This window comes from Lathyrus oleraceus, chromosome 1, assembly GCF_024323335.1.
Source record: "Lathyrus oleraceus cultivar Zhongwan6 chromosome 1, CAAS_Psat_ZW6_1.0, whole genome shotgun sequence".
NCBI lineage: Eukaryota > Viridiplantae > Streptophyta > Magnoliopsida > Fabales > Fabaceae > Lathyrus > Lathyrus oleraceus.
Window position 1 is genome coordinate 59,580,358 of NC_066579.1, and position 23,987 is coordinate 59,604,344.

Here is a 23,987-nt window from a genome sequence, read left to right on the forward strand (position 1 = left end):
GGTGATTTAGCGTGCATAGCATAGCCCTTGGAGTGGTAGCTAATTCCCATGGTGAGGAATTAGTGATGTGAGTCACTAGGTCTCAAATGAGTGGGACTAGTGAGCTTGGTAGCCGTATCTGGATTTGATCGGTGAGGTTGAACTATATGTTCACGAATAGTCGGTACCGCATGCATGGAGTCTCATTGCATAATGTATGTATGGCGTATAATATGAATGGATGTATTCCAATATTATACGTGTGTTTTGTGTTTGTGTTGAATATGATTGTGATTATGAGTTGGTGTTGCCGTTACTGAATGTGTGATCTGATTAGGGTGATGAAATGTGTTAATTTACTTAGCATTACATGATATTTTATAATGCTTATTATATCGATTGAGGAACTCACCCTTACAACTATGTTTCAGGTAACGAGCAGTGATTGAGTAGAGGCTAGTGCTTGGAGTCTAGTGTAGTTCCTTAGTGGGTCATGCTCTGGTAGATGTAACATCGGGATGGGATGTTTTACTTTGTTTTCAATTGTGGATGTTGAACAGTTTTACATGTAATGTGATTACATGGTTTGCATGATTGATTTGATCTTTATCCGCTGCGTATTGTGCAATGTTTTATTTTGATAAATAAATGAGCATGACGAATTATTTTGATGAATGGTGTGAAGTGTCAAGTGTGACACCCTTAAATTGCATATCTACTCTGATTTATATTTTGTTGAATTAATTAATTATTGGGGTATTTTAGAAGGGTGTTACATCTTGCACACCATATCAGTATATGAGTTGATTCTTAATACACTTTACAACCACCTGCATGGTCACATTTGCATACGATGCCACTTCAACCCACTTGGTGAAGTAATCAATGGCTACGAGAATAAAACGGTGACCGCTCGACGCCTTTGGTTCAATCATGCCAATCATGTCAATTCCCCACATGGAGAAAGGCCATGGTAAGGAAATAACATTCAGAAGTTTCGGGGAATATGAATCTTATCCGTATAAATCTGACACTTGTGGCATTTTTTCACATATTTGCAGCAATCAGACTCCATTGTCAGCCAATAGTAGCCTGCTCTCAACATCTTCTTTGCCATGGCATGTCCATTGGAATGAGTACCAAATGAACCCTCATAGACTTCAGTCATCAACAGGTCTACTTCGTGTCTATCCACGCATCTGAGCAGAACCATGTCAAAATTCCTCTTGTAAAGCACATCACCATTAAGGTAGAAACTGCTAGATAATCTCCTCAAAGTCTTCTTATCTTTAACAGATGCCCCAGGCGGGTAAGTCTGTCTTTGGAGAAAACACTTGATATCATAATACCACGGCTTATCATCTTTTACTTCCTCAACTGCAAACACATGAGCCGGTCTATCCGAGTGCATCACAGTAATATTGGGGACTTCATTCCAATACTTCACTACAATCATTGAAGCAAGCGTAGAAAGAGCATTCGCCATCCGATTCTTATCTCGAGGAATATGATGGAAATCAACCTTAGTAAAGAAAGTTGAAATCCTCCTCGCATAATCTCTTTATGGGATGAGGCCAGACTAATTTGTCTCCCATTCACCCTTAATCTGATTAACAACAAGGGCCGAATCTCCATAAACATCAAGATGTTTGACCCTAAGATCAATACATTCTTCCAAACCCATAATACAAGCCTCATACTCCGCCATATTATTCGTGCATTTGAAAGTTAGCCTTGATGTAAAAGGAAAATGTGTGCCTTGCGGAGTAATAATCACTGCCCCAATTCCATTTCCGTACTGATTGACATCACTATTGGACACCATACCCCATCGGGAACCAGGCTCTGGCCCTTCATCGAGCGTAGGCTCATCACAATCTTTCATCTTCAAATACAGAATCTCCTCATCAAGGAAGTCGTACTGCACATACTAATAATCTTCAATCGATTGATGCGCCAAATGGTCAGCCAAGATACTACCTTTAATAACTTTCTAAGCTCGATACTCAATATCATACTTAGATAATAGCATCTGCCAACGGGCAATTCTCCCAGTTAAGGCAGGCTTCTCAAAGATATACTTGGTTGGATCCATTTTGTATATCAACCAAGTCGTATGATTCAACATATACTGGCGTAAACGCTTAGCAGCCCAAGTCAAAGCACAACATGTCTTCTCAAGCATTGAGTACCGAGACTCAGAGTCAGTAAACTTCTTACTCAAGTAGTATATTGTGTATTCTTTCTTTCCTGATTCATCTTGCTGACCCAATACACAACCCATGGAGTCATCAAACACGGTTAAGTACATAATCAAAGGTCTCCCTTCAACAGGCGGAGACAGAATCGGAGGCTCAGACAAATACTCTTTGATACTGTCAAAGGCTTTTTGGAAATCTTCGGTCCAATCATGACGCTGATCTTTCCGGAGGAGCTTGAATATAGGCGCACATATGGCAGTCATGTGGGATATAAATCTGGAAATATAATTCAAGCGGCCAAGAAAACCTCGGACTTACTTCTCAGTTTTGGGTGCAGGCATCTCTTGTATTGCTTTGACCTTGGCAATATCAATTTCAATACCTCTCTCGCTGACAATAAAGCCCAATAACTTGCCGGAACGGACTCCAAATGTACACTTGTTCGGATTCAGGCAGAGCTTATACTTCCTCAAACACTGGAAAAGCTTCAACAAGTGTTCTACATGTTCAACTTCCGTTTTCGACTTTGCAATCATATCATCGACATACACCTCGATCTCTTTGTGCATCATATCATGAAACAAGGTAGTCATAGCTCGTTGATACGTGGCTCCGGCGTTCTTAAAACTGAAGGGCGTCACTCGATAACAGAATGTTCCCCAAGGCGTGATGAATGTTGTCTTCTCGATATCCTCGAGTGCAATTTTAATCTAATTATAACCAGAAAATCCATCCATAAATGAAAAAACATTGAATTTAGTTGTATTGTCTACCAACATATCAATGTGTGGTAGAGGAAAATCATCTTTTGGACTAGCTTTATTCAAGTCACGGTAATCCATACACATTCGGACTTTTCCATCTTTCTTAGGCACAGGCACAATATTGGCCACCCATTGAGGATATGTAGAAGTCACCAGAAACCCCGCATCAATTTGATTCTGAACTTCTTCTTTAATCTTCACTGCCATATCAGGATGAGTTCTTCTAAGCTTCTGCTTCACAGGTACACACTCAGGCTTCAACGGCAAGAAATGTTGCACGATATCAGTATCCAGACCAGGCATGTCTTCATACGGCCAGGCAAAGACGTCGACATACTCTCGTAGCAACTCGATCAACCCCTTCTTAACGGACTCTTTAAGGAGTGTCCCAATCTTCACTTCACGAATGTAATCTTCAGACCCCAAGTTGACTGTTTCCAGATTCTCAAGATGCGGCTGAATGATCTTCTCCTCGTGCTCAAGCAGACGGGTAATCTCATCAGGAATCTCTTCAATATCATCTTCTTCTGCCTCAAATACAGGGAACTCAAAGTTGGGAGATGGTGTTGGATCATTATGTTCAATGGGTTTGATTAACCTGCATAATGATTTTGAGTATAAAAGAGATTTTAGAATTCAAACAAGGCAAATCATTATGCAGATGAAAGGATTGATTTTATTCTCTTTTTAGGGTTTTATAGTGATCACCAATTTCATGCAAAAAGCAAAAAGCAAAAATAATTTTGGAAAACAAACATTTAACATGCGATTATTGAATGAATATCATTGTATTAATCAAATTATGCCAACAATGTCTTCACTTCTCCTTTTGGCATGGGAGAAGGATTTTTGTTCAAAATGAACACATTACGTTGACTTATGGATAACTATTGGAACATCCACAACGACCCAATTATTGCAGATTCCTCCGGGTATGACAAAGTTGCCGAGGTCTTCCTCTTCATCATCTTCCATAATGGTAGCAACTTCCTGATCTTCAACGGTGTGGATGAAACCTCCACTCTAGAACAACCCAAGATCATTAGAAACACCAGAAGAGTACCTATGCCAGCTCGGGACTTGTTTTATCCAACTTGATCATTTTCCCCAAACCAGTAGTTGCACCATGCTCAATGGCCAACTTTGCATCATTATAGGAGACAAATGAAGAAAGTCCTTTCCTTGAAGGCTCAGCCATAGACAAAGCTTGGAACGGAGTCCCCACCTCATCCTCAACATCATTATAGGAGAAGGAAGATAAATGGCTGACCAAGAGAGCCTTATCTCCCCTATCACCACCAACTTCTTGTTCTTCACGAACTTTAACTTTTGGTGTAGGGTGGATGTCACGGCGCCTGCCTCGTGAATCCATGGTCTGCCAAGCAAACAGCTATAAGACGGATGAATATCCATGACCTGGAAAGTGATCTGGAAGTCACTAGGTCCAATCTTGATCGGAAGTTCTAATTTTCCGATCACAGTTTTCCGCGATCCATCAAACGCCTTCACTACCACTCCATTCTGCCTCATGGGAGACCCCTGATATGAAAGTTTAGCAAGAGTGGACTTTGGCAATACATTGAGTGATGACCCTGTATCCACCAACACATTGGACAAGGCGTCATCCTTACAGTTCATAGATATATGTAAAGCCAAATTGTGGTCTTTTCCTTCCTCAGGAAGATCAGTATCACATAAGCTTAAATTGTTGCAAGCGTTTATATTTGCAACAATGTTATCAAACTGCTCGATTGTGACATCGTGATCCACGTATGCCACGTCCAACACCCTCTGCAAAGCTTCACGGTGTGGCTCAAAATTCATCAACAAAGATAAGACAAATATCTTTGATGGAGTTTGTAGCAATTGATCAACAACATTATATTCACTCCTTTTGATGAGCCTCAATATCTCATCACCATCCTCTCTCAAAGTGCCAGACTGGCCAACCAGGATAGAAGTATTATTATTTTTAACAGCAACAGGGTCAACACCCTTCACAATAGGAACATAATTATTTGGAGAAGAAGTCCCCACGGGACCGGCAGGATTAACAGCAGTTCTCTTCATGACATCTTCATGGGATTTCGGCTTAGCCGAGAAAACACGACCACTACGGGTCATACCACTGACATCTGAAATGCTCACCACAGAAGTTGAGGGCAACGACACCTCCTTTCCATCCTCTAGCATGACTGCGTTATATCGATAGGGAACAACTTTATCTGATACATACAGGACATGACCCGCTGGCTTTATCACAAGAGCTGGCGATACTTTCTTCTTGCTGCCATCATATCTGATAACAACAGGCTCAGAAATCTTAAACACGGGGGTGATAACATCAACTTCATCCTCATTACGATTCTGAAGTATCTCAATCATCCCTTGATCTATCATCTCCTAGATGTCCCTTCTCACTTGACGACATCCTCTCTTATTGATAGTGCACACCTGGCACCTATCATAGTCATGCTCGTAATGGCTGTGTTCACACAACAGCTTATGCATCTCAACCAAGGATTGCCTTATGTCATTCACATAAAGGACTTTGTATTTTCCAGGGCATCCCTGGACCATGTTAACAGCTGCTTTCCCATGCTCGGGCAAGGGGTTCTTTTTTACATTTGGACCTACATCCTCAAAAAACAATATCCCACTTCTCACAAGGTCTTTCACCTTGGTCTTCAATGGGTAACAGTTCTCCACATTATGTCCGGGAGCACCGAAATGATATACACAATGAAGTTCGGGATTATACCACCACTAAGAATTGGTTGGTACAGCGGGAGGATCTCGTGGAGTTATCAGCTTCCTATCTATCAAGGAAGGATAAAGCTTAGCATATGTCATCGGAATCGGGTCAAAATTTACCCTCTTCCTCTCGTAGTTGCTGGTGCTGGTGTGATTATTATTGTGAGGCCGGTAGGCCTGTTGTTGACGATGTTGTTGTTGTTGATGAACTTCTCTAAAAGCAGGTGTTATATGAGCCACCTGGTGTTGGTTGACGGCTGGATGCACATCCTTCCTCCTTACAGAGGGCCTTCTTTTAATATGAGAGAACACATCATGAGTCTCTCCCTCATTCTTCCTAGCAAAGCCTCCATACTTCTTTGCTGAGGAACCGTCATATCGAGATAAACGTCCTTCACGGACCCCTTCCTCTAATCTCACCCCCATATTCACCATTTCGGTGAAGTCTGAGGGAGAACTGGCGATCATTCTCTCATAATAGAAAGAGCTCAAAGTCTTCAGGAAGATCTTTGTCATCTCATTCTCTTCCAGGGGTGGCACTATCTGAGCTGCCAGTTCTCGCCATCTCTGGGCGTACTCCTTGAAGGTCTCCTTATCCTTCTGCGACATTGCCCTTAACCGGTCCCTGTTTGGAGCCATATCCATATTATATTTGTACTGCTTCACAAAGGCCTCGCCTAGATCGTTGAAGGAGCGGATGCTCACACTTTCCAACCCCATATACCACCAGAGCGCAACACCTGTTAGGCTATCCTGAAAGTAGTGAATCAGCAGTTGGTCATTTTTAGTCTGTGTTGACATCTTACGAGCATACATCACAAGATGGCTGAGCGGACATGTATTTCTCTTATATTTCTCAAAGTCAGGTACTTTGAATTTAACAGGGATTTTCACGTTGGGCACCAGGCACAACTCAACAACACTTTTCCCAAAAAGGTCCTTACCTCTCAAAGTTTTCAACTCCTTGCGCAACTCAAGAAATTGATCTTTCATCTCATCCATTTTCTCATACACGTCCGGGCCCTCAGATGGCTCATAATGATAAATGGTGTCTTCAACACGGGGAAGGGTGTGCACAACAGGAGGTGGCACAGATATGATCAGGCTAGATGCCGACATAGAAGCGAGAGTAGGAGCAAAACCCTCTGGCATGAAATTGGATGGCATTCCCCAAGGGAACCCATCTGGCATAGTCGGAGCGAAGTGGGCCATTGCAGCAGGCACCGTTGAAGTAGCTACCTTAGATATAACCGTCCTCGCGGGAGGAGTTGCAGGAGTTGGTGAAGCTTAACTTTGTGCGGCCAGAACTGACTCCATCATGGCAGTCATCCTAGAAATCTCTTCCTTTAAGTCCCTGTTCTCTTGCTCAAGATGTTCCATTATCTTCGGATGATTGGCTCTGGTATTATACCGGTGTGTCAGCTTGTCTTCAAATTAACTGAAGAATAAAGAGTTAGACCACTGATCAAGAGCTTATAACAAAACCTGCTTATGCATATGATGCATGCAATGTTTGTGCATATGGTTTTTTTTATTAGAGGAACTTTATAGAGATCTATTTGCAAATATTTGAAAATATTTAACTTTGAAGACATATATGGAATACTCATAGTAATAATATTTGGAAATTTTTTACACCAAAGAAGTAATACAGTTTTGGTAACCAAATACAATACAAGAGAAAAGGAGAATGGACATCCTATGGAGCCCTAGAAACAATCGTCCAAAGCCTCTGAGATCGGAAGATAAGCTGCACGAAGCCTCTTCACCTTTCTCTCATAAGCTGCTTCCATATTGGCCTTCTCCTTGGCGAGCTGATCATACTTCCTCTTCCAAAACCTAAATGAATGAGGAAGAAGAGAAGTAACCACATCATCAGGCTCATCAATAACCTGATGATCTAGAAACTCTATCACTGCATCCTTATCTTTGAGCTGCTGAAGAAGTTCCTCACGTTCACGAACCCATGCACGCGACCAATCTTCATCTCTCAACTCCTCTACTCCTTGGTTAGGGAGGGTTGAAGGTCCAACCATAACCATAGGGGTAGGTCTCGGATACTCGTACGACATGCGGTACTCAAGAGCTCTCTTCCTCACCCAAGCAGTGTAGGGTTCCAAAGTAATGCAATTCTTCGGACCAAGCTCATTCCTCTCTTTCCTATGAACTTTGCGCCAGGTGATGCGTGCTTTTCACAAGTATACGAACGCGTCAGAGTAATATAAAAGATTGTCGAATCCACAAAGACCAAGTGTCAATCTATCGTTATCTATTGTTATGGTGTTTATCAAAGGCAATCAAAAAAGGTGTTTTTTAGAGTGTGCAATGAAAAGTAAAGTATTGAATAAAGTTTAATTAATAAAGACAGGATCGAATGTAATTCACATAATCAATTAATAATCCAAGTACTTGTTGATAGATCTACTTATGGGCAATGTTTCCTACTTTGAAAAGAACTAATTTAACGGGAACTATCGCTTTCGCGTATTCAGAATCGAGTTGTACTCCCTAATCAAACCCTCTTATTGTCACTTATAAAAAGGTGTGCACTGCGTTAGAGTATTAAACCTATTTTTAAGAAATATGGTATCTTGACTAAGTTGAAAAGTATTATAACCTGGATTTCTTAACCAAAAGAAGTTCTTATGAACCAGACTCTAAGCTTATAAACGCGTCCGAAAATAGTTTTAAAATCTCTTTTCTTCTTAAGTTAAAATCTCCTAATGAACTAAACAAAACGCTTTCGTTGTTTTTGAAATAGTTAAAAACAATTAAGTTTAGATAGACGTTGGACGACTTTCGATCTTACCCAACGGAATTGAAGTGCGGGAAAACTTAAGTTGAAAGTTAAAATAGCCCTTAAGTGCTTCTACGAACAATTGTACGGATTATCGGTTCAATTACGATCCTTACATTCTAACCTTATAAATTTAGTTAGACATGGTAAAGTAAAAGTGCATTAATTTAAATAAAAGTAGTGCGAGTGCGGAAAGTAAATAAAAGTAGTGCGAGTGCGGGAAATAAATAAAGTAAAGCGAGTGCGAGAAAATAAATAATTTAAAGCGAGTTCGAGGAAATAAATAAAAGTAAAGCGAGTGCGAGGAAATAAATAAATTAAAGCGAGTGCGGGAAAATAAATAAAGTAAAGCGAGTGCGGGAAAATAAATAAAGTAAAGACAAGTAATAAAAACCTGCTCCAATCGGAGGGTTGAATAAATTGTAAAGCGAAAATGAAAATGGTGGCAGGATTAACTTCCTTCCAAAGTGCTCCAAACTCGATTACAGACTCGATCACAAACTTGATTACACAATTGTGGTAACACTCCAATGCGAAGCGATTACCACTTTAAAATACTGAATATATGCCAAAGTGAAACAAAGTTGCTCTGAGTTTGCCTCTGCTCTAAGTTTAGATCTTCCTCTGCTCTAAGTTTGGATCTTCCTCTGCTCTAAGTTTGGATGATTGAAAAAGTGATTTCTAGTTTCTATTTATAAGCAAGTAAAAAGATGGAAATGACAAGGATGCCCTTCAACTTGAAAATGGGAGGGAAGACTTTTCCTCTTATGGCGCCCGCCACAAGGCCATGGCGCCCGCCACAAGGCCAATCTGAGGCGCCTTAGTGGAAGTAGTGGGGAACATGGCAGTTGAGGGAGGTTAAGCTTGGACACGTCATGACAGGGTCTATGGCGCCAGCCATGGTGGAAGCCACAAGTACAAAATGCTGAATTTTAGGGTTTTTAGCTCTTTTTCGCTCCTTTTCTCGACCGGGGCTCCGATTAAAGTAAAAACCTGAAAACAAAAAAAAAAACATAGTAATAACACAACAAAATAAAAATAAAACAACTGGAATGCATGTGAAATCGGAGTCAAAAATACAGTAAATTTCAGTGTTATCACCAGGCACGAACCATCCTATCCTTCAAGTTCTGGGGATCTTTACCCTCTTGAAAGAAGAAGCATTCCAACAAAATGTTGTTAGGTTTATCCTTTAAGGGGAACCCAAGCTGACGGCGAGCCAAAGCAGGGTTATAGTTAATTCCACCACACGTACCAAGAAGAGGTACATTGGAGAACTCACCACAAGAATCAATAATTGGAACGCCATCATAAACACGGTTATACCAAGAGATATCATCATTAGTGAGAGACATAAGTCTGGTGGACCACCGTAGACATCCCTTGTTTTCCTTGAAGGCAAGCGTCTGAGGCAAGTGCGAAATAAACCACTTGTACAACAGAGGCAAACAACACACAATGGAACCACCACCCTTTGCATTTCTCATATGCAAAGAGAAGTAAGTGTCACCAGCAGAGTCGTCACTTTTCTGTAGCGGGGTTTTCGTTACTTTTAGGTTTATTGACCAAACCAAAAGTAAACATACAATTCGAGTCGCCACCGCACTTTTATTTGTCCAAAGGAAAGGCTAAAAAGCGAACAAAAGCCAAGTAAGAAGTTTTTCAAATCAAAAACTAATAAAAATGTCAGAGATCTAGGTAAGGGGGTTGGTTATGAAATGGGAAGGTTTTACGCACCCAAAACATCCTTAGTACTCTAAGGGAACCCTTTTTGCCAATATGTGTTATAGGTTGGTATTTGTGAAAATATGTACAAAAGATTGGAGGGATGAGAAGAGAATAGATTATATTTACTAGTTTGTTGTTTGAATGGATGAACCCATTACCTACGTACCATCACAAAGGAGGATCAAAACCTCGTAGTTCGGGTATAGAACTCATCTCACAAGAAACCACCAAGCATACAAGCAATTAATATATCAAGCAATTCATACATTACAAACAATACAGTCATCCCAAATTTGCACAAAAAATATGTCACCAATAAATATAGACATACAACACACATAGGCAAAGAGTAGGCTAAACCCACTAGAGAATCTTCATCCCCAGTAGAGTCGCCATTTTTCTGTAGCGGGGTTTTCGTTACCTTTAGGTTTATTGATTAAACCAAAAGTAAACATACAATTTGAGTTGCCACCGCACTTTTATTTCTCCAAAGGAAAGGCTAAAAAGCGAACAAAAGCCAAGTAACAAGTTTTTCAAATCAAAAACTAATAAAAATGTCAGAGATCTAGGTAAGGGGGTTGGTTATGAAATGGGAAGGTTTTACGCACCAAAAACATCCTTAGTACTCTAAGGGAACCCTTTTTGCCAATATGTGTTGTAGGTTGGTATTTGTGAAAATATGTGTAAAAGATTGGAGGGATGAGAAGAGAATAAATTATATTTACAAGTTTGTTGTTTGAATGGATGAACCCATTGCCTACGTACCATCACAAAGGAGGATCAAAACCTCTTAGTTCGGGTATAGAACTCATCTCACAAGAAACCACCAAGCATACAAGCAATTAATATATCAAGCAATTCACATATTACAAATAATACAGTCATCCCAAATTTGCACAAAAAATATGTCACTAATAAATATAGACATACAACACACATAGGCAAAGAGTAGGCTAAACCCACTAGAGAATCTTCATCCTAACTAGAGTCGCCATTTTTCTGTAGCGGGGTTTTCATTACCTTTAGGCTTTTTGATTAAACCAAAAGTAAACATACAATTCGAGTCGCCACCGCACTTTTATTTGTCCAAAGGAAATGCTAAAAAGCGAACAAAAGCCAGGTAAGAAGTTTTTCAAATCAAAAACTAATAAAAATGTCAGAGATCTAGGTAAGGGGGTTGGTTATGAAATGGGAAGGTTTTACGCACCCAAAACATCCTTAGTACTCTAAGGGAACCCTTTTTGCCAATATGTGTTATAGGTTGGTATTTGTGAAAATATGTGCAAAAGATTGGAGGGATGAGAAGAGAATAGATTATATTTACAAGTTTGTTGTTTGAATGGATGAACCCATTGCCTACGTACCATCACAAAGTAGGATCAAAACCTCGTAGTTCGGGGTAGAAATCACAAAGATTGGTGAATTGATTTGATCAAAAGCCTTAAGGTCTTTTGCTATCAAAGGGAGAAAACTTAACCTAATCCAACAATCCACCATGTGAGGAAGGCTTCAAAATGCTAGTGAGGGGTTAACCCTATAATAAGTATGGAAGACTTATAATCCAATCAATATGGATAAGGTGAGATTCATATCAACCACTATGATAACTCAAACGTATGACTAATGTTTATGAAAAGTTTTAACAAAGGTGACCATTGGAACCACAAAAACAACTTGGAGTGAGTTATATTTACAAATTAGATTTTATTTACAAAATTAAGTCAAAGTAGGATTAAGATTCATTCACAATGAGTATTAATAAAAAGAGTTTGAAAAGTCAAAGGCATAAGGCCTAGGTTTCTAGTTTGAAACAAAGTCAAAGTTTGCAAGAAAAGATTTTAGCTTGGGTTAGAGTGGGGATAAGAAGATAAGGGTTAGTCCTAAAGCATACAAAGATAAGAGAGAAAAGATAAAACCCTTGGAGTTCCTTTTCTTGAAATCATAGAGATGATTCAAGATGCTCCTTTCCTTTGGACTTAGCACACAATCAAGCAATCAAAAAATTTGGCTTCAAGCTCCTAGGATCTCCATTTGGCTTGTCTCTCTTAACTTGGCTACTCATGACAATGATCATCTTTTCATAATCTCAAGATGGAATCCCTATCACACAAGAGCAAACATCAAAAAGTTCACAACACAATAAGGGGAATGGACAAAGAACAAGTTTGAATGAGAAGTCCTTTAAAGTCAACTTTGAAATTTAGCATTCTAAAGGCATGAGGCCTAGTTGCTCTTCAACAAGTTTAACATTTTAAAGGCATGAGACCTAGTTGCTCTTGAACTCCTTTAAGCATGGGTATGTCCTGATTCTAAGTCCTTTCTCCTTTTTGCATTAGGTTCACACAAAACAAAGACAAAGCAATCACAAGATAACAATATATTTATATACAATAATGAGCTCAAATGACCAAAAGAAAAATGACATAAACATAAAATATGTGCTCAAGTGAGTAAAGTGAAAAGCAATATGAATAAATGAGCAAGAAATAAATTGCATTAAAGAAAATTGCAAGAAATTAAATGCTTAAATTAAAGTTAGTAATTAGTATGGTTATGTTAGTTTGTCATAAGACAACGTAACGCTATGTTAAGCAATCGTAAATGGACTAATGTAGTAGTCACACCTATCTGAGGCTGGTCAATAAAACTATAGGCAAATAAACACAAGTTAGAGATCATGACTAGTAAGCCAAGCTCCACAAACTTGCCCTGCCAAAACAAAAGGGGAAGAACCTTGTATGGACTTTAGGTTTTTTGCTTGACCAAGAAGCAACCTATCTTGGACACAAAACAACTCACTTGATCTTGGATCAAGTTGAGTTTGGTTTGGATCAAAGAAGGTTAAACCTCTCATTTGTCAAGACCAACCATAAGAGATTAACTCATTGGCCAAATGATGAAAAGAATGGGATGAAGATGAAAGGGAGGGAAAGAGAATTCAAGTATCCAACTCAATTGGTCAAATGTGAACCAAGTCATCATCAATCAAATGCCAAACAGAAAAGAAATAAAGATTACAAGTCAACAGATCAAATTCATTAATTGATGTGGCATGGGTCAATGGCTCAGAGGCGTGGATGCATGGTAGACTCAAGTCAAACGCGCAACATGTTGCATTAAAATAAGTAAACATAAGGAATAGATGAGATTATAACATTGAAGCATGATCAAATGGTTCTGAAGATGCACACGTGGTGCCGATGATGGAAACCACCATCTTCTCCGGTGATCCAATAATCTCCGGCCACCAGTTGCAGAGAAAAATTTGTAATGAAAATAAAAAGTAAGGACATCAAAATGAAGCTCAGGTGATATACATCACCACTGTATCCATGGATCATCCTCACTCTTCCTATTTAGAGAGAAATATGAGATGGAAGATCATGTTATGTCAACTGGAATGGCACGATTTGAACAATTAAGACCACCGCTGGCCTGCCTCAAGTATGAGGACTTCAGAAAACCACATAAACCAAAGAAAATCACATTGAATTGCAAGATCTAGATTCAAAAAGTTTGAGGTTCTACCTCTGAAATGGAGCTTCTAAGGCCACGAATTCTTCAGGATCTTGATCTGCTTTTGCTCTGGAAGTGTGATGGAGATGATAGGTTAATGAATTGAGCTTTGAAAATCAACTAATGATGTTGAATTTCAAGCTTGAAAAAGAAAGTGAAATATGAAAATTCCTTTTGTGAGGGTTGGGATTTCAATTCTGTAGCACTTCAGGTCTCCACTTGGTTGAAAAATGAATGAGATTGAGTCTCTATTTATAACTGAAGAGGGTTGTAAAGCATGGTTCCCTCGTGTGCGTGGGATTTGAATCTTCCTTGCATGGGCCTGTACAGGCGCATGTAAGGCCCAATGATAGGTGATAAACCATGCTGAGATCAACTGGAATTGAATTGGACGTGTAATTGAAGTGGAATTGGCTTGCACATGAAGTTTTAACATGAAATGCAAAATTGAACATAAATAGAAAGCTCTTCGAAACTCACACATGGAAAGTCCAAAAAAGTAATGTGAGTAATGGTTGGAAAGCCCTTGAAATAAGGAAAAAAAGTCATGTTGGGAAAAAATCATTTGGCATTTGGAAATTAGTGAAACCTGGCTGTGAAAGTTTGGGCACAAAACATGTTTAAGTCCCCTTTGAAAATTTTCACCAAAAGTAAGCCTCTTTAAGCCCCTCTGTTTCCATGATGCAAGTTTCAAATTGAAAAACCTCCAACATAAAAGTTATAGGTATTTTCAAGATGATCAACTTAGACTCAAATTTTGAATCATTTGGATTTTTCATGAAAACATTATGGGCATTTGAAGTTGGGTACTTTTTCAAATTCAATGACTTAGGTCCAAGGTGACCTATAATATTTTGTATTATCACATGTATTTCTTTTAAGATTATTAAATTTTGTCCAACATAACATTTGAAGTAGAAATCGTAATATTTCCAATTCATTTGGTCTCACCTCAAAATCATAACAATTAAGGAAGTTAGGTCCTTGGGAAGTTGACCCAAAATTAGGGTTTTAGTCAAAATGACCTATAATTGTTTGAGATGAATGATGACCTTCCAAGTTTCAAATGGATTTTTGATGAACATGAAAGTTGTTTATATGGTTATTAAGAACATTTTTTCTCTTGGGGTCATCTTCATTTGACAAACACATCACAAGTTGTATCTCAGTGGACCTTAGTTTAGTCAGATGACTTGACTGGTCAACTTTTCAAGGAAAAACTTCCAATCTTGATGAATTAATGATTGAGGATCCTCAATAGGATCATATATGCATAAAATAATGAATGAAAGAACTTTGGTTGATTAAACTTTATCATAGGTTGAGGTTGCTTCATGAGCAAGGCACAGTTGAGGCACAATTGAATTAGGGTTTCCTTGGGATACAATCCTCATGCCCTTTGGGTTATCCTGATCAAATTGAAAAATTGAGATATTTGGGAGACATATATGAGGATTAGGAGCTTTGTGGACCCTTGTAATGCTTTTTCTCATCTTCATCTAGCCATTGCATTGAGCTTAGGGGCCTCCTAGGAGCATTGGAACACATGATCACTTGAGCTTCAAAACAAAAAGAGTTAGTGACATATTTTTGTGCTTTTGGTTAGTAATAAAAAATAAGAAAAGAAATAATATACAATGCAAGCATGCTTGGTGGTCTCAAACCACTCACACAAGTCCCAACCCTAGGGTTAAGGAACCAAACATGCTATGATCCTTGAGGCAATGCACTTGTGCAATGATATGATGCCATGAGGGATCTTAGGGTCAAAATTAGGGTCTTACAAGCAACAAAAAACTTCTTAGTAGGAACTTTGACATTTCTGTTCATGTAACTGTAGTCAAATCCTATAGCCTTTTTATCCATAATCTCCAAGATCCCATCTAACGAATCAGAACCACTATTCAACATATGTACAAATTTTGGCATATTGTCAAGTTTAGACTTTAACAATGTGACTTTCACCTCTAGATCTGCAATGGTTAAGCCAAACGTCTCCTTTCCTTGAGTAGAGCACTTATGATCTTCTTTTGTTACTCTTCTCTCAATCGAGATTCCTTCCCCTCAATTATTAACTCTATAACTTTTAGCTAGCTCTTCTACTGAGATATCTCCATCACTAGATTTATTGCAAGAGTCATATTTTCCAATGAAACCCATCACCTTATTAGCTATTTCTTCTTCACTCTCATCATAAGATTCGTACCAAGTGATTCACAATCCTCTTTTTGGTTTCTTCAAAAAGGTAGGACATTCAGTTTTATTGTGTCCAAATCCTTCATATTCATAACATTGCATTACTTTGCGTCTGTTCAGGGGACTGATGTCTAACACCTTGTCTGGGACATCTCTCCTCAATCTTCTATCCAATTTCTTAAAGGATTGTTAAAATTTATCCCAACAGGGGCTATAGCATCTGAAAAACTTTATTCAGTATCCTTATCACATCGATCTTCCTTTTCTTGAGTATTGTATACAAAAGTTACACATTTGTTCTTCTTTTATGATCTTCCATTTATATAAATTTTAAAGGTTTGAAGAGAACCAATGAGTCTATCAATCTTCAAGGTGCTTAAGTCTTAAGCTTCTTCAATAGATGTTACCTTCATGTTAAACTTCTAAGACAAATATTTAAGGATTTTTCTAACCATCTTTTCTTCTCACATCTTTTCTCCCAAAGCAAAAGAATTGTTGGCTATATCATGCAGGCGAATATTGAAATCAGATATGGATTCCTCTTCCATCAATCTCATATTTTCAAAGTTAGTTATGAGGAGCTACAACCTTGACATCCTAACCTTCAATGTGACTTCATGAACAGTCTTGAGAATCTCCCAAGCTTTTTCTAGATTCAATACAAATGTTTATTAGCCTGAACATGTTCTTGTCAACACCATTGAATATAACATTCAAGGCTTTGTCGTTTCCACGAGCTTCATTATCTTCATCTTTGGACCAATCGACTTTAAGCTTTAACCTTGTTGAACTATCTTGAGAAGTGATCACATGATGTTTCCAACCTTTAACCACAACCTTCCAAGTTTTGATGTCAATGGATTTGAGAAAATCAACCATCTTGACTTTCCAATAGTCATAATTTGTGCCATCCAAAATAGGTGTCCTGTTGACTGAAACTCCATCCTTAGTGTTGTCCATTTGAACATAAATTATCTTCCTTGGTGCTCACCCAAATAGAACAGGGTGCATGCTCTAATGCCAATTGAAATTCTAGTTATGATGGGACAAATGTTGGACATGACATTGGGCCAACTGGTCTAACTTGTTAAACCATTATGACAACAATATAACAACAAAAATAACACAATACAGAAAGAAATAACACAAGAGATTATAATCAAGTTCGGTGCAAACAACACCTACGTCTGGATGACACCCTACTCAAGAAAGGAAATTCACTACTTTGAATTAGTACAATTAGTCTTATAGGAACATCAACCCCATGATGTTCAATGCCTCTTCCTAATCCTAGTATCTTTCTATTTAAGACTCCCCCAAAATATAAGAACCCCTCTCACTTTCTCTCAATCATTAATCCCAAGTGATCAATAATAACAATATTGAATGTTGTATTTACAACTAAGACAAACCAACAACTATGCCAAGTGACTGAAGCAATAATGTGGTGTACACATTAACACTAATACTTTGTTCTCAAGCTTATGGAATTAGTATCTTGGACTTTTTTACAACTCAACAAGGAAAATAAACTCTATGCCTTAAGATGTGAATTTAGGCGCTAGAGTGGTGCACAACAATAATTCAAATAAAGCCAAAAAAATAGAAACCCCAACACTAAAAATCTTCAAAACGTGCACACCTCAAACTGTAAATTTGAGTCTCCTTATATAGCAATTCTACCTCTGAGATTTTCTCCTTGAATAAGATCACGTCCAAAAATATAGAGGATTTTGTTTTAATTTGTTTCACAAAATCCTTCAAAAGATATGGTTTGTTTTTTATTCAAATTCAAATTTAAACCTTCATTTAAATTGAATTGATCTCAGCCAATATTTAACAAAAAAACATTTCACATAAATGCATTGCTAAAATACAACAACAAATTTGATTGAAAACAATAAGAAATTTTGCATCTAACAACATCCATCATGGCCTGCTGACCAGGGCCAGATGTTGCACTGCACACATGCTGAAGCATCGTGTTCCACATGTTGCACCAAAGTATCTAAATTATCTCTCTTCATATAAATATTCTTTGTAGAGTAAATCTTGGATTAAATATGAACCATAACTGCAATAACATATGTATGTTGTCAGATACCAGATATTGCAGCATACATGTTGGAACATCGTGTTCCACATGTGTCCCTTATGCACCAGAAACAACTTGAACATACTCCATGTTGTTTTGCATAATGCAACTAGTCTAAAAGGAACAACACATGTACTACATTTGCGCTTCCTCATTGAGCGTTCCTGCCAAGAGTTTGCATTTGAGAGAGCCTGTTACACCGATTATGGCCATTTGGATATTGAGGGCGATGATGTTCTTTTGAGAACACTCTTGCCGTCAAACAGTGTTAACTAAGCCAATTTGAAAACTTCAAGGACATGAGCATCCTATAATTCAAAGGAAAAAGGTTGACGATCAATAAACTCTTCATCTTCCTCCACACCGACTGATTGTTGTTTCCTTTGCTGCAAGTTTTGCACAACGCCTTGCAAAACTTCATTTTCCAGCCGAAATTCTTTCACGACAACCAACATTTCTGTTACGACGTACCCATCATTGTTGTTATGACTTGCGATACTTCTCACCAATGGGAAACAATGATCTTGTTATGGAATTTTTAGAAGGTGTGGCTCCAAAAAAATTTAACAGGCCCCACAATGATCACCAAATATACTGGAAACTCTTGGCAGGAACACTCAAATGCAAACTCTTGGCCCCATAGTGGTCACCGTTTGTAGCCTTGCTAATCGTATAACCAATAAAGCTTAGTTTTCGTACTCTATATTACTCTATCCCTTTTTCCTCTGCTACCCCTTTGCCTTTTCTAACTTAGTTTTCCATCTCTTCTCGTGACGGTTACAATTGTTATTGTATTTATGTTGGTTAATGTTAATGCTCTTCTATCTGAGCATAACGACCATAACAACCATTAGCTGATGTTCTCTTGTCTGAACCTAACAACCACTAGGCTCATTAAAATTGTCGCCTCTCTTTATGTCAAACTCTTCGAGACTATTATTGTGTATGGCCGTAAATGGATTATTGATATTAAGCTTGCATCCCTTCCTTACCTTAAGCCGACCACGAGACCAAACAATCTTGTTTAAGAGGTATGATTCATTGATGTTCAGCTAATATCCGACCTTTAACTCAAGCTAAATTATGAATCGGACGAGCTCTTCACCTCTTTCAAACAACAAGCTCTTGTGGTTTTTTTTATAAAAAAAAATATTAAAAGTAGAAAGTAAATTTATCCCCACTTTTTTTCAAAATTAAAATGGATATTCACTTTACATTCTTTACTTAAAAGATATCCGTAATTCGTAAACGGGGTTTCTAAACACTGTGGGAACCGTTTTCGTGATCATTCAACCTAAGAGAAACAGCAATAACAACCTCTTTAGAACAAACACAATGAATACAATTTTTCTCAGAAACATCTCATTCCACGCACGCCGTATTCGTCTTTCTTATCCCTACAAATCTTCACCTTCACTTCTCTCTCCTTCCCAATCCACTTCGTTCTTCTCTTCTCGTAGTGATAGTGACCCACCTCCTTATATCCCACATACCCATGATAACAAACAACAACAACCACTAGATGTAGAAGAAATAAGCAATGAAGGTAAAACTACAAATTCCTCATTGTGATTCGGTTCTTTTGCTTCTACTTTTTGTATGTCCCCCACCTGTTTGACATAATGCTTCTATGAATTTTTATCCATAGCTTGGTTTTTAAAGCATTGCTTTTAAAACCCTATTTTGAGCTTGCACTATACTTTATGTCATAGTTTAATATATTGAATTAGCGTTTTTGTGATTTTCATAATTGGTGTGAAGTTTTGATTTTTATTTTCTGTCTTCGTGTTGAAGAGGCCTAATTTGGTATAATGCTTATGTGAATTTCACAACTTGGTTTATAAAGCAATATTTTAAAACCCCAATTGGAATATTCTAAGCATATGTTTGGTTTTATGTTTGGAGCACCCAAAATTGATTTATTGATTTGAATATGTTTGGTTGCTATCGAGTAAAATTGATTATGCTTTCTAGAATTGATTCTACTTAAGGTTGAAGCTGAAATTTGTAGTTTTTGAGTATAAACGTAATTTTTATACTGAAATTTAGTGTTCAACTCACTTTTGTAGCAATTTATCCAAACATAAATCACTTTATTTTCAACAAACTTTTAGACAAAATCAATTTTATAGAATTAATTTACTTAAAATCAATTTTCCACACTGCATAATCAAATACTCAGCAATATATTGAATAAGTTTGTGTTTTTTAAAATTGGTTATGTTTTGATATTTACTTTGAGTTCATGTTGAAGGGTTTTAAGAGGACTAGTTGAATGGTAAAATTTCTCTTTGCCAAGATGCAGGTTCAATTCTCACTATCTACATTTGCTTGTGCGACTTTTTTTCTAAGCAATGTCTTATAAAACCCATTTCAAGTATTCAAATATACTGAATTAGCCTTTTTGGGTTTTTCAAAAACTGACGTGAAGTTTTAATTTCGTTTTTTATGTGTTCATGTTAAAGAGTTGAAGAGGCGTGTTGCGAGGCTTAAGGAAGGTGACGATGACGCGATTCCAGCTGTGTTTGAGGCAGTATTGCAAAGATATTTGACAGGGAAACCTATAGATGCTGACCAAGATTTGATGAGGGAGATTCTAGGGAAGGGGACAGTGTCAAAAGATGATGACGAGGAAGATGAGGATGAGTTTGATTCTGATTCTGATTTGGAGGGAATGAGTGACACTGATTTTGAAGAGGAAGAAGATTTTAATCAAGATGTTAAATCAAAGATTGGATCCAATGAAGAAAAGACTAAGATGAAGTGATGAATGAATGAACTTGCATCTGCCAAATGCATTTGTAGCATAGATTAAAGTTAAAGAAACCTATTATATTGTTTAGAGTTGAATAAGTATTGAGAGAAGTCCATGTGATTGCTGTGTAAGTCAACTCGGTGTTCGCTTGATCGAAATTAAACTGTTACTAGTTTTTATTGCAAATTTTGATTATTTTTGTAAATCAAAATACTCAATTTAAAATCTAGACTGTTTGATATTGATTCAACTGTCACTAATGCATCGACCGCTGCGAGAATGTAGGAGATTATCCACCGCTGTTTGATTTTTATTATTTTTGTTGAATTTAAGAAGAAATGAAAATATGTTCAATTTTCATTTTTATGGAAATCATGAGGGCTCTGCCAATAGTATCCTTCAGAGTTAAGGTCCCAACTTTTCGAATAACTTTAGGTAAGTCCTATAGCACTTGCCTCTAGTGTCACCAATAGCTAACATTCTCTTCACCATTTTCGAATCTTGAATGTGAAAAGCACCCTTTGCAATTGCAACTAAAAATTCCTTGATAGCTAAATGCCCAAACCAAAGAAAGATGCAATATTAAAAGAGAAAGAAACTCTTCAAAAAATAAAATAAAATATCTAAAGCATGTTCTAAATGCTTTCCTAGGAAGATTTCCATGCAAATGCTCACACAACCTTTCAATAATAGTATCATAAATAATTTTTTCATCTTCAACAAATACATATAAGATGGTAAATTCATCTCAAATTCAAGGTACTACTAACAAAGGAAAGGACAAATTGATTGAGTTCCTTTGTAGCTGTTGCTTGCTATGTGTGTGTTGTCCACTATGCTGTTTCATCAAACCATCATGTATAATATGTCATCAAGCTCTGCGACGAGCGTGGCGTTGGTCTTGTTATGGTCGGAAAAACAAGGTGTTTGCAGATTATTCTTCATTTTCTGACCATGATTAAGATATCGATTAAGGTAAGGTTATGCTTAATGTATCTGTTTCAGAAAACAAAGTTGATAGACTTCAACTTCAATATTTGCAATGAATAAGTAGGTTGCAGTTGCATGTGCTCAAGAACTTGAGTTCAATTTCATTTGTTCTCTATATGTTTCTCAAATTTTACAATTTATTTATGATTAATATTACGAATTCAAATGGCTTTTGATGAAAAGGAATTTGGAAAAAATGAATTGTCAAGAATGGGATTCGAACCCATGCCCTTTCGGACCAGTACCTGAAACTGGCGCCTTAGACCAACTCGGCCATCTTGACTTGTGTGATATATTTTCAATTTGCAGCTATAAATATACTTTAGTTAAATTTAGTCACTATTTATAGTTTGGAATTTATCTGATAACTATGCTTATGTTCTCATCATCTGTTTATTGCATGTAAAATGCCTTGGAGTCACACTTGAACATGTTTCATAGATAAAATTATTACATTGTAGAACTTCCTTTTCTTGTAAAGAAAACTAGGACATGTTTGGATTTTACTCACATAAAAACTTATGACACTATTTGAAGAGTTTACATAAACAATCTATTTAGTGTCCATAAATTGTTTTTAAGCTTATTTCTATAAATTCTTCAGAATAGTTTATGAAAATAATTTGTATAAAACCAATTTTATTTTATTTTATCTGTTTCTTTGTGAAAAAAAAAGTTTGTACATAAGCACTTGTATGATAAGTGCTTATATTGTAAGACTTTATCAAACTTGTCATATTATTCTCGAGTTTCTGTCTTATCAGTTACTAGTTTTCTTCAATGTAGTAAATCATTGAGCTTTTTTGTCCTTCAATGGTCCTCTAGGAATTTTTCTGAGATAATTCTTTTCAAACATCCTATACATTTTCTTGAGTACTAACATGATATCTTCAAACAGAATGTTAATTTCTTCGTCGTACCGTTCGAACACAGTTGGCAATGTTTGCATGCAGAGATAGCCTTGTTCATTTAATAAACCATCAACAAAAAAAGATAACTTGATTAGTACATTTAACCTTTAGTGTGAAATAAAAAGGGAGAGAAAAAAAATAAGAACTTGTTACCGATGTATAGAAGATTAACGAAGCTGAAGTAGCTTCCAATCACTGAGACTATATAGAGGGAAACAATGATCTGAAATTGTTATGAGAAAATTAGTTCTGAAACTTTTTGAAGGGTTATGTTATATAATATTGGTGATATATACCATAAGAAAGAGTGGTAGGTTTCTTCCACATGCAATATGGAAAAGTATTGGTAATAACTGGTTGAGTCTTCTGTAGAGGATGAAAGCAAGATCATTGAAGAAAGACTCTTGTAAAATAATTTCTGGTATTTCAGGTATTTTCCTGAATATATATATTCAAAGAGAATCAAAAATATTATCTTATAGTAAATCAAATTAAATGTAACCATTGTGTATGTTAGATATATACCATTTTAATATATCAGCAAATTTGGAGCAAATGAATAGAACAAGCATCATGGTGATGAAAATTTGACAAATGATTGTCACAAAATTGTACTCAAGGATCTCGAATAGAAACCATATCACTGTCATCCCAAGAAAAAGTGCAGCAGATTCATATCTGTTCCTCCATAGTAGTATATCTCCCACTGTAAATGAAGTGAAGTTCTCAATTTAGCATAATCAATTCATTAATTCTTAAAATTCACAATATTTGATATTTCAACAGAGTCATAATTAATGTATAATGCATGTATATATAATTATAATATGAATGAAAATGATAAGAGAGAAAATAATAGCAATGTCATTAGCAATGTTAGTGTTGAGTATGAGTTATAATCACTTATTAGTGGTACCTTTTCCTCCTCCAAGAATTTCATGGATAGGTTTTTCATGTTCAAAGAGTTTAGTTCTAGTAGAAATTTCATTATCAGAATCAGATGATGTATTGTGTGCCATGTAAAGTATTTATTAACTGATGTTTGTGTCTTGTTGCTTGGTGTTGTTACTTATTGATCAATATTTATATACAAAGGAGGTTCTATGCTGTGTAGTAAAGTAAGGAATGACTTGGTGTTTTTGCTGAGGATGTCTTTTAAAAAGTCTAAAGTATCAATGCTCATATAGATCAGTCTTTTGTCTTGTCTTAGTAACTAATTTTGGGGATTTTTATGCAATCCATCTTCATAAGTTGTGATTATTTGATTGTAAAATTGTACTTGTGCTACTTTTGTAGGAATA

The 23,987-nt window shown here is 37.0% G+C and overlaps 2 protein-coding genes, 1 long non-coding RNA gene and 1 other non-coding gene across 4 annotated transcripts; 2 read left to right on the forward strand and 2 right to left on the reverse strand.

Moving 5' to 3' along the window:
* Nucleotides 1–19,257: 19,257 nt before the first annotated feature.
* Nucleotides 19,258–21,041, forward strand: LOC127114051 (uncharacterized). Its single transcript, XM_051046518.1, has 2 exons — nucleotides 19,258–19,576; nucleotides 20,496–21,041. The coding sequence occupies exons 1-2, from the start codon at nucleotides 19,366–19,368 to the stop codon at nucleotides 20,795–20,797; spliced, it is 513 nt and encodes a 170-aa protein (XP_050902475.1). The 5' UTR covers nucleotides 19,258–19,365; the 3' UTR covers nucleotides 20,798–21,041.
* A 162-nt stretch (nucleotides 21,042–21,203) lies between these two features.
* LOC127114189 (uncharacterized) lies at nucleotides 21,204–23,242 on the forward strand. Its single transcript, XR_007800163.1, has 2 exons — nucleotides 21,204–21,760; nucleotides 22,674–23,242. It is a non-coding gene; the product is annotated as an uncharacterized LOC127114189 (long non-coding RNA).
* TRNAL-CAG (transfer RNA leucine (anticodon CAG)) lies at nucleotides 21,978–22,058 on the reverse strand. Its single transcript has one exon. It is a non-coding gene; the product is annotated as a tRNA-Leu (tRNA).
* Nucleotides 22,184–23,740, reverse strand: LOC127113895 (reticulon-like protein B9). Its single transcript, XM_051046512.1, has 5 exons — nucleotides 23,603–23,740; nucleotides 23,212–23,392; nucleotides 22,983–23,124; nucleotides 22,840–22,909; nucleotides 22,184–22,735 (listed from the first exon to the last, which is right to left on the reverse strand). The coding sequence occupies exons 1-5, from the start codon at nucleotides 23,703–23,705 to the stop codon at nucleotides 22,566–22,568; spliced, it is 666 nt and encodes a 221-aa protein (XP_050902469.1). The 5' UTR covers nucleotides 23,706–23,740; the 3' UTR covers nucleotides 22,184–22,565.
* Between the last annotated feature and the right edge of the window lie 247 nt (nucleotides 23,741–23,987).

Bases quoted from the DNA above. Each gene is read 5' to 3' on its own strand.
- LOC127114051 (XM_051046518.1), top strand. From the start codon at position 19,366: ATGAATACAATTTTTCTCAGAAACATCTCATTCCACGCACGCCGTATT. The intron at 19,577-20,495 runs GTAAAACTACAA...TTCATGTTAAAG, and splicing joins AGAAGAAATAAGCAATGAAG to AGTTGAAGAGGCGTGTTGCG.
- LOC127113895 (XM_051046512.1), bottom strand. From the start codon at position 23,705: ATGGCACACAATACATCATCTGATTCTGATAATGAAATTTCTACTAGA. The intron at 23,125-23,211 runs GTATATATCTAA...ATATATATTCAG, and splicing joins TTTGCTGATATATTAAAATG to GAAAATACCTGAAATACCAG. The intron at 22,736-22,839 runs GTAACAAGTTCT...TAAATGAACAAG, and splicing joins CGTTAATCTTCTATACATCG to GCTATCTCTGCATGCAAACA.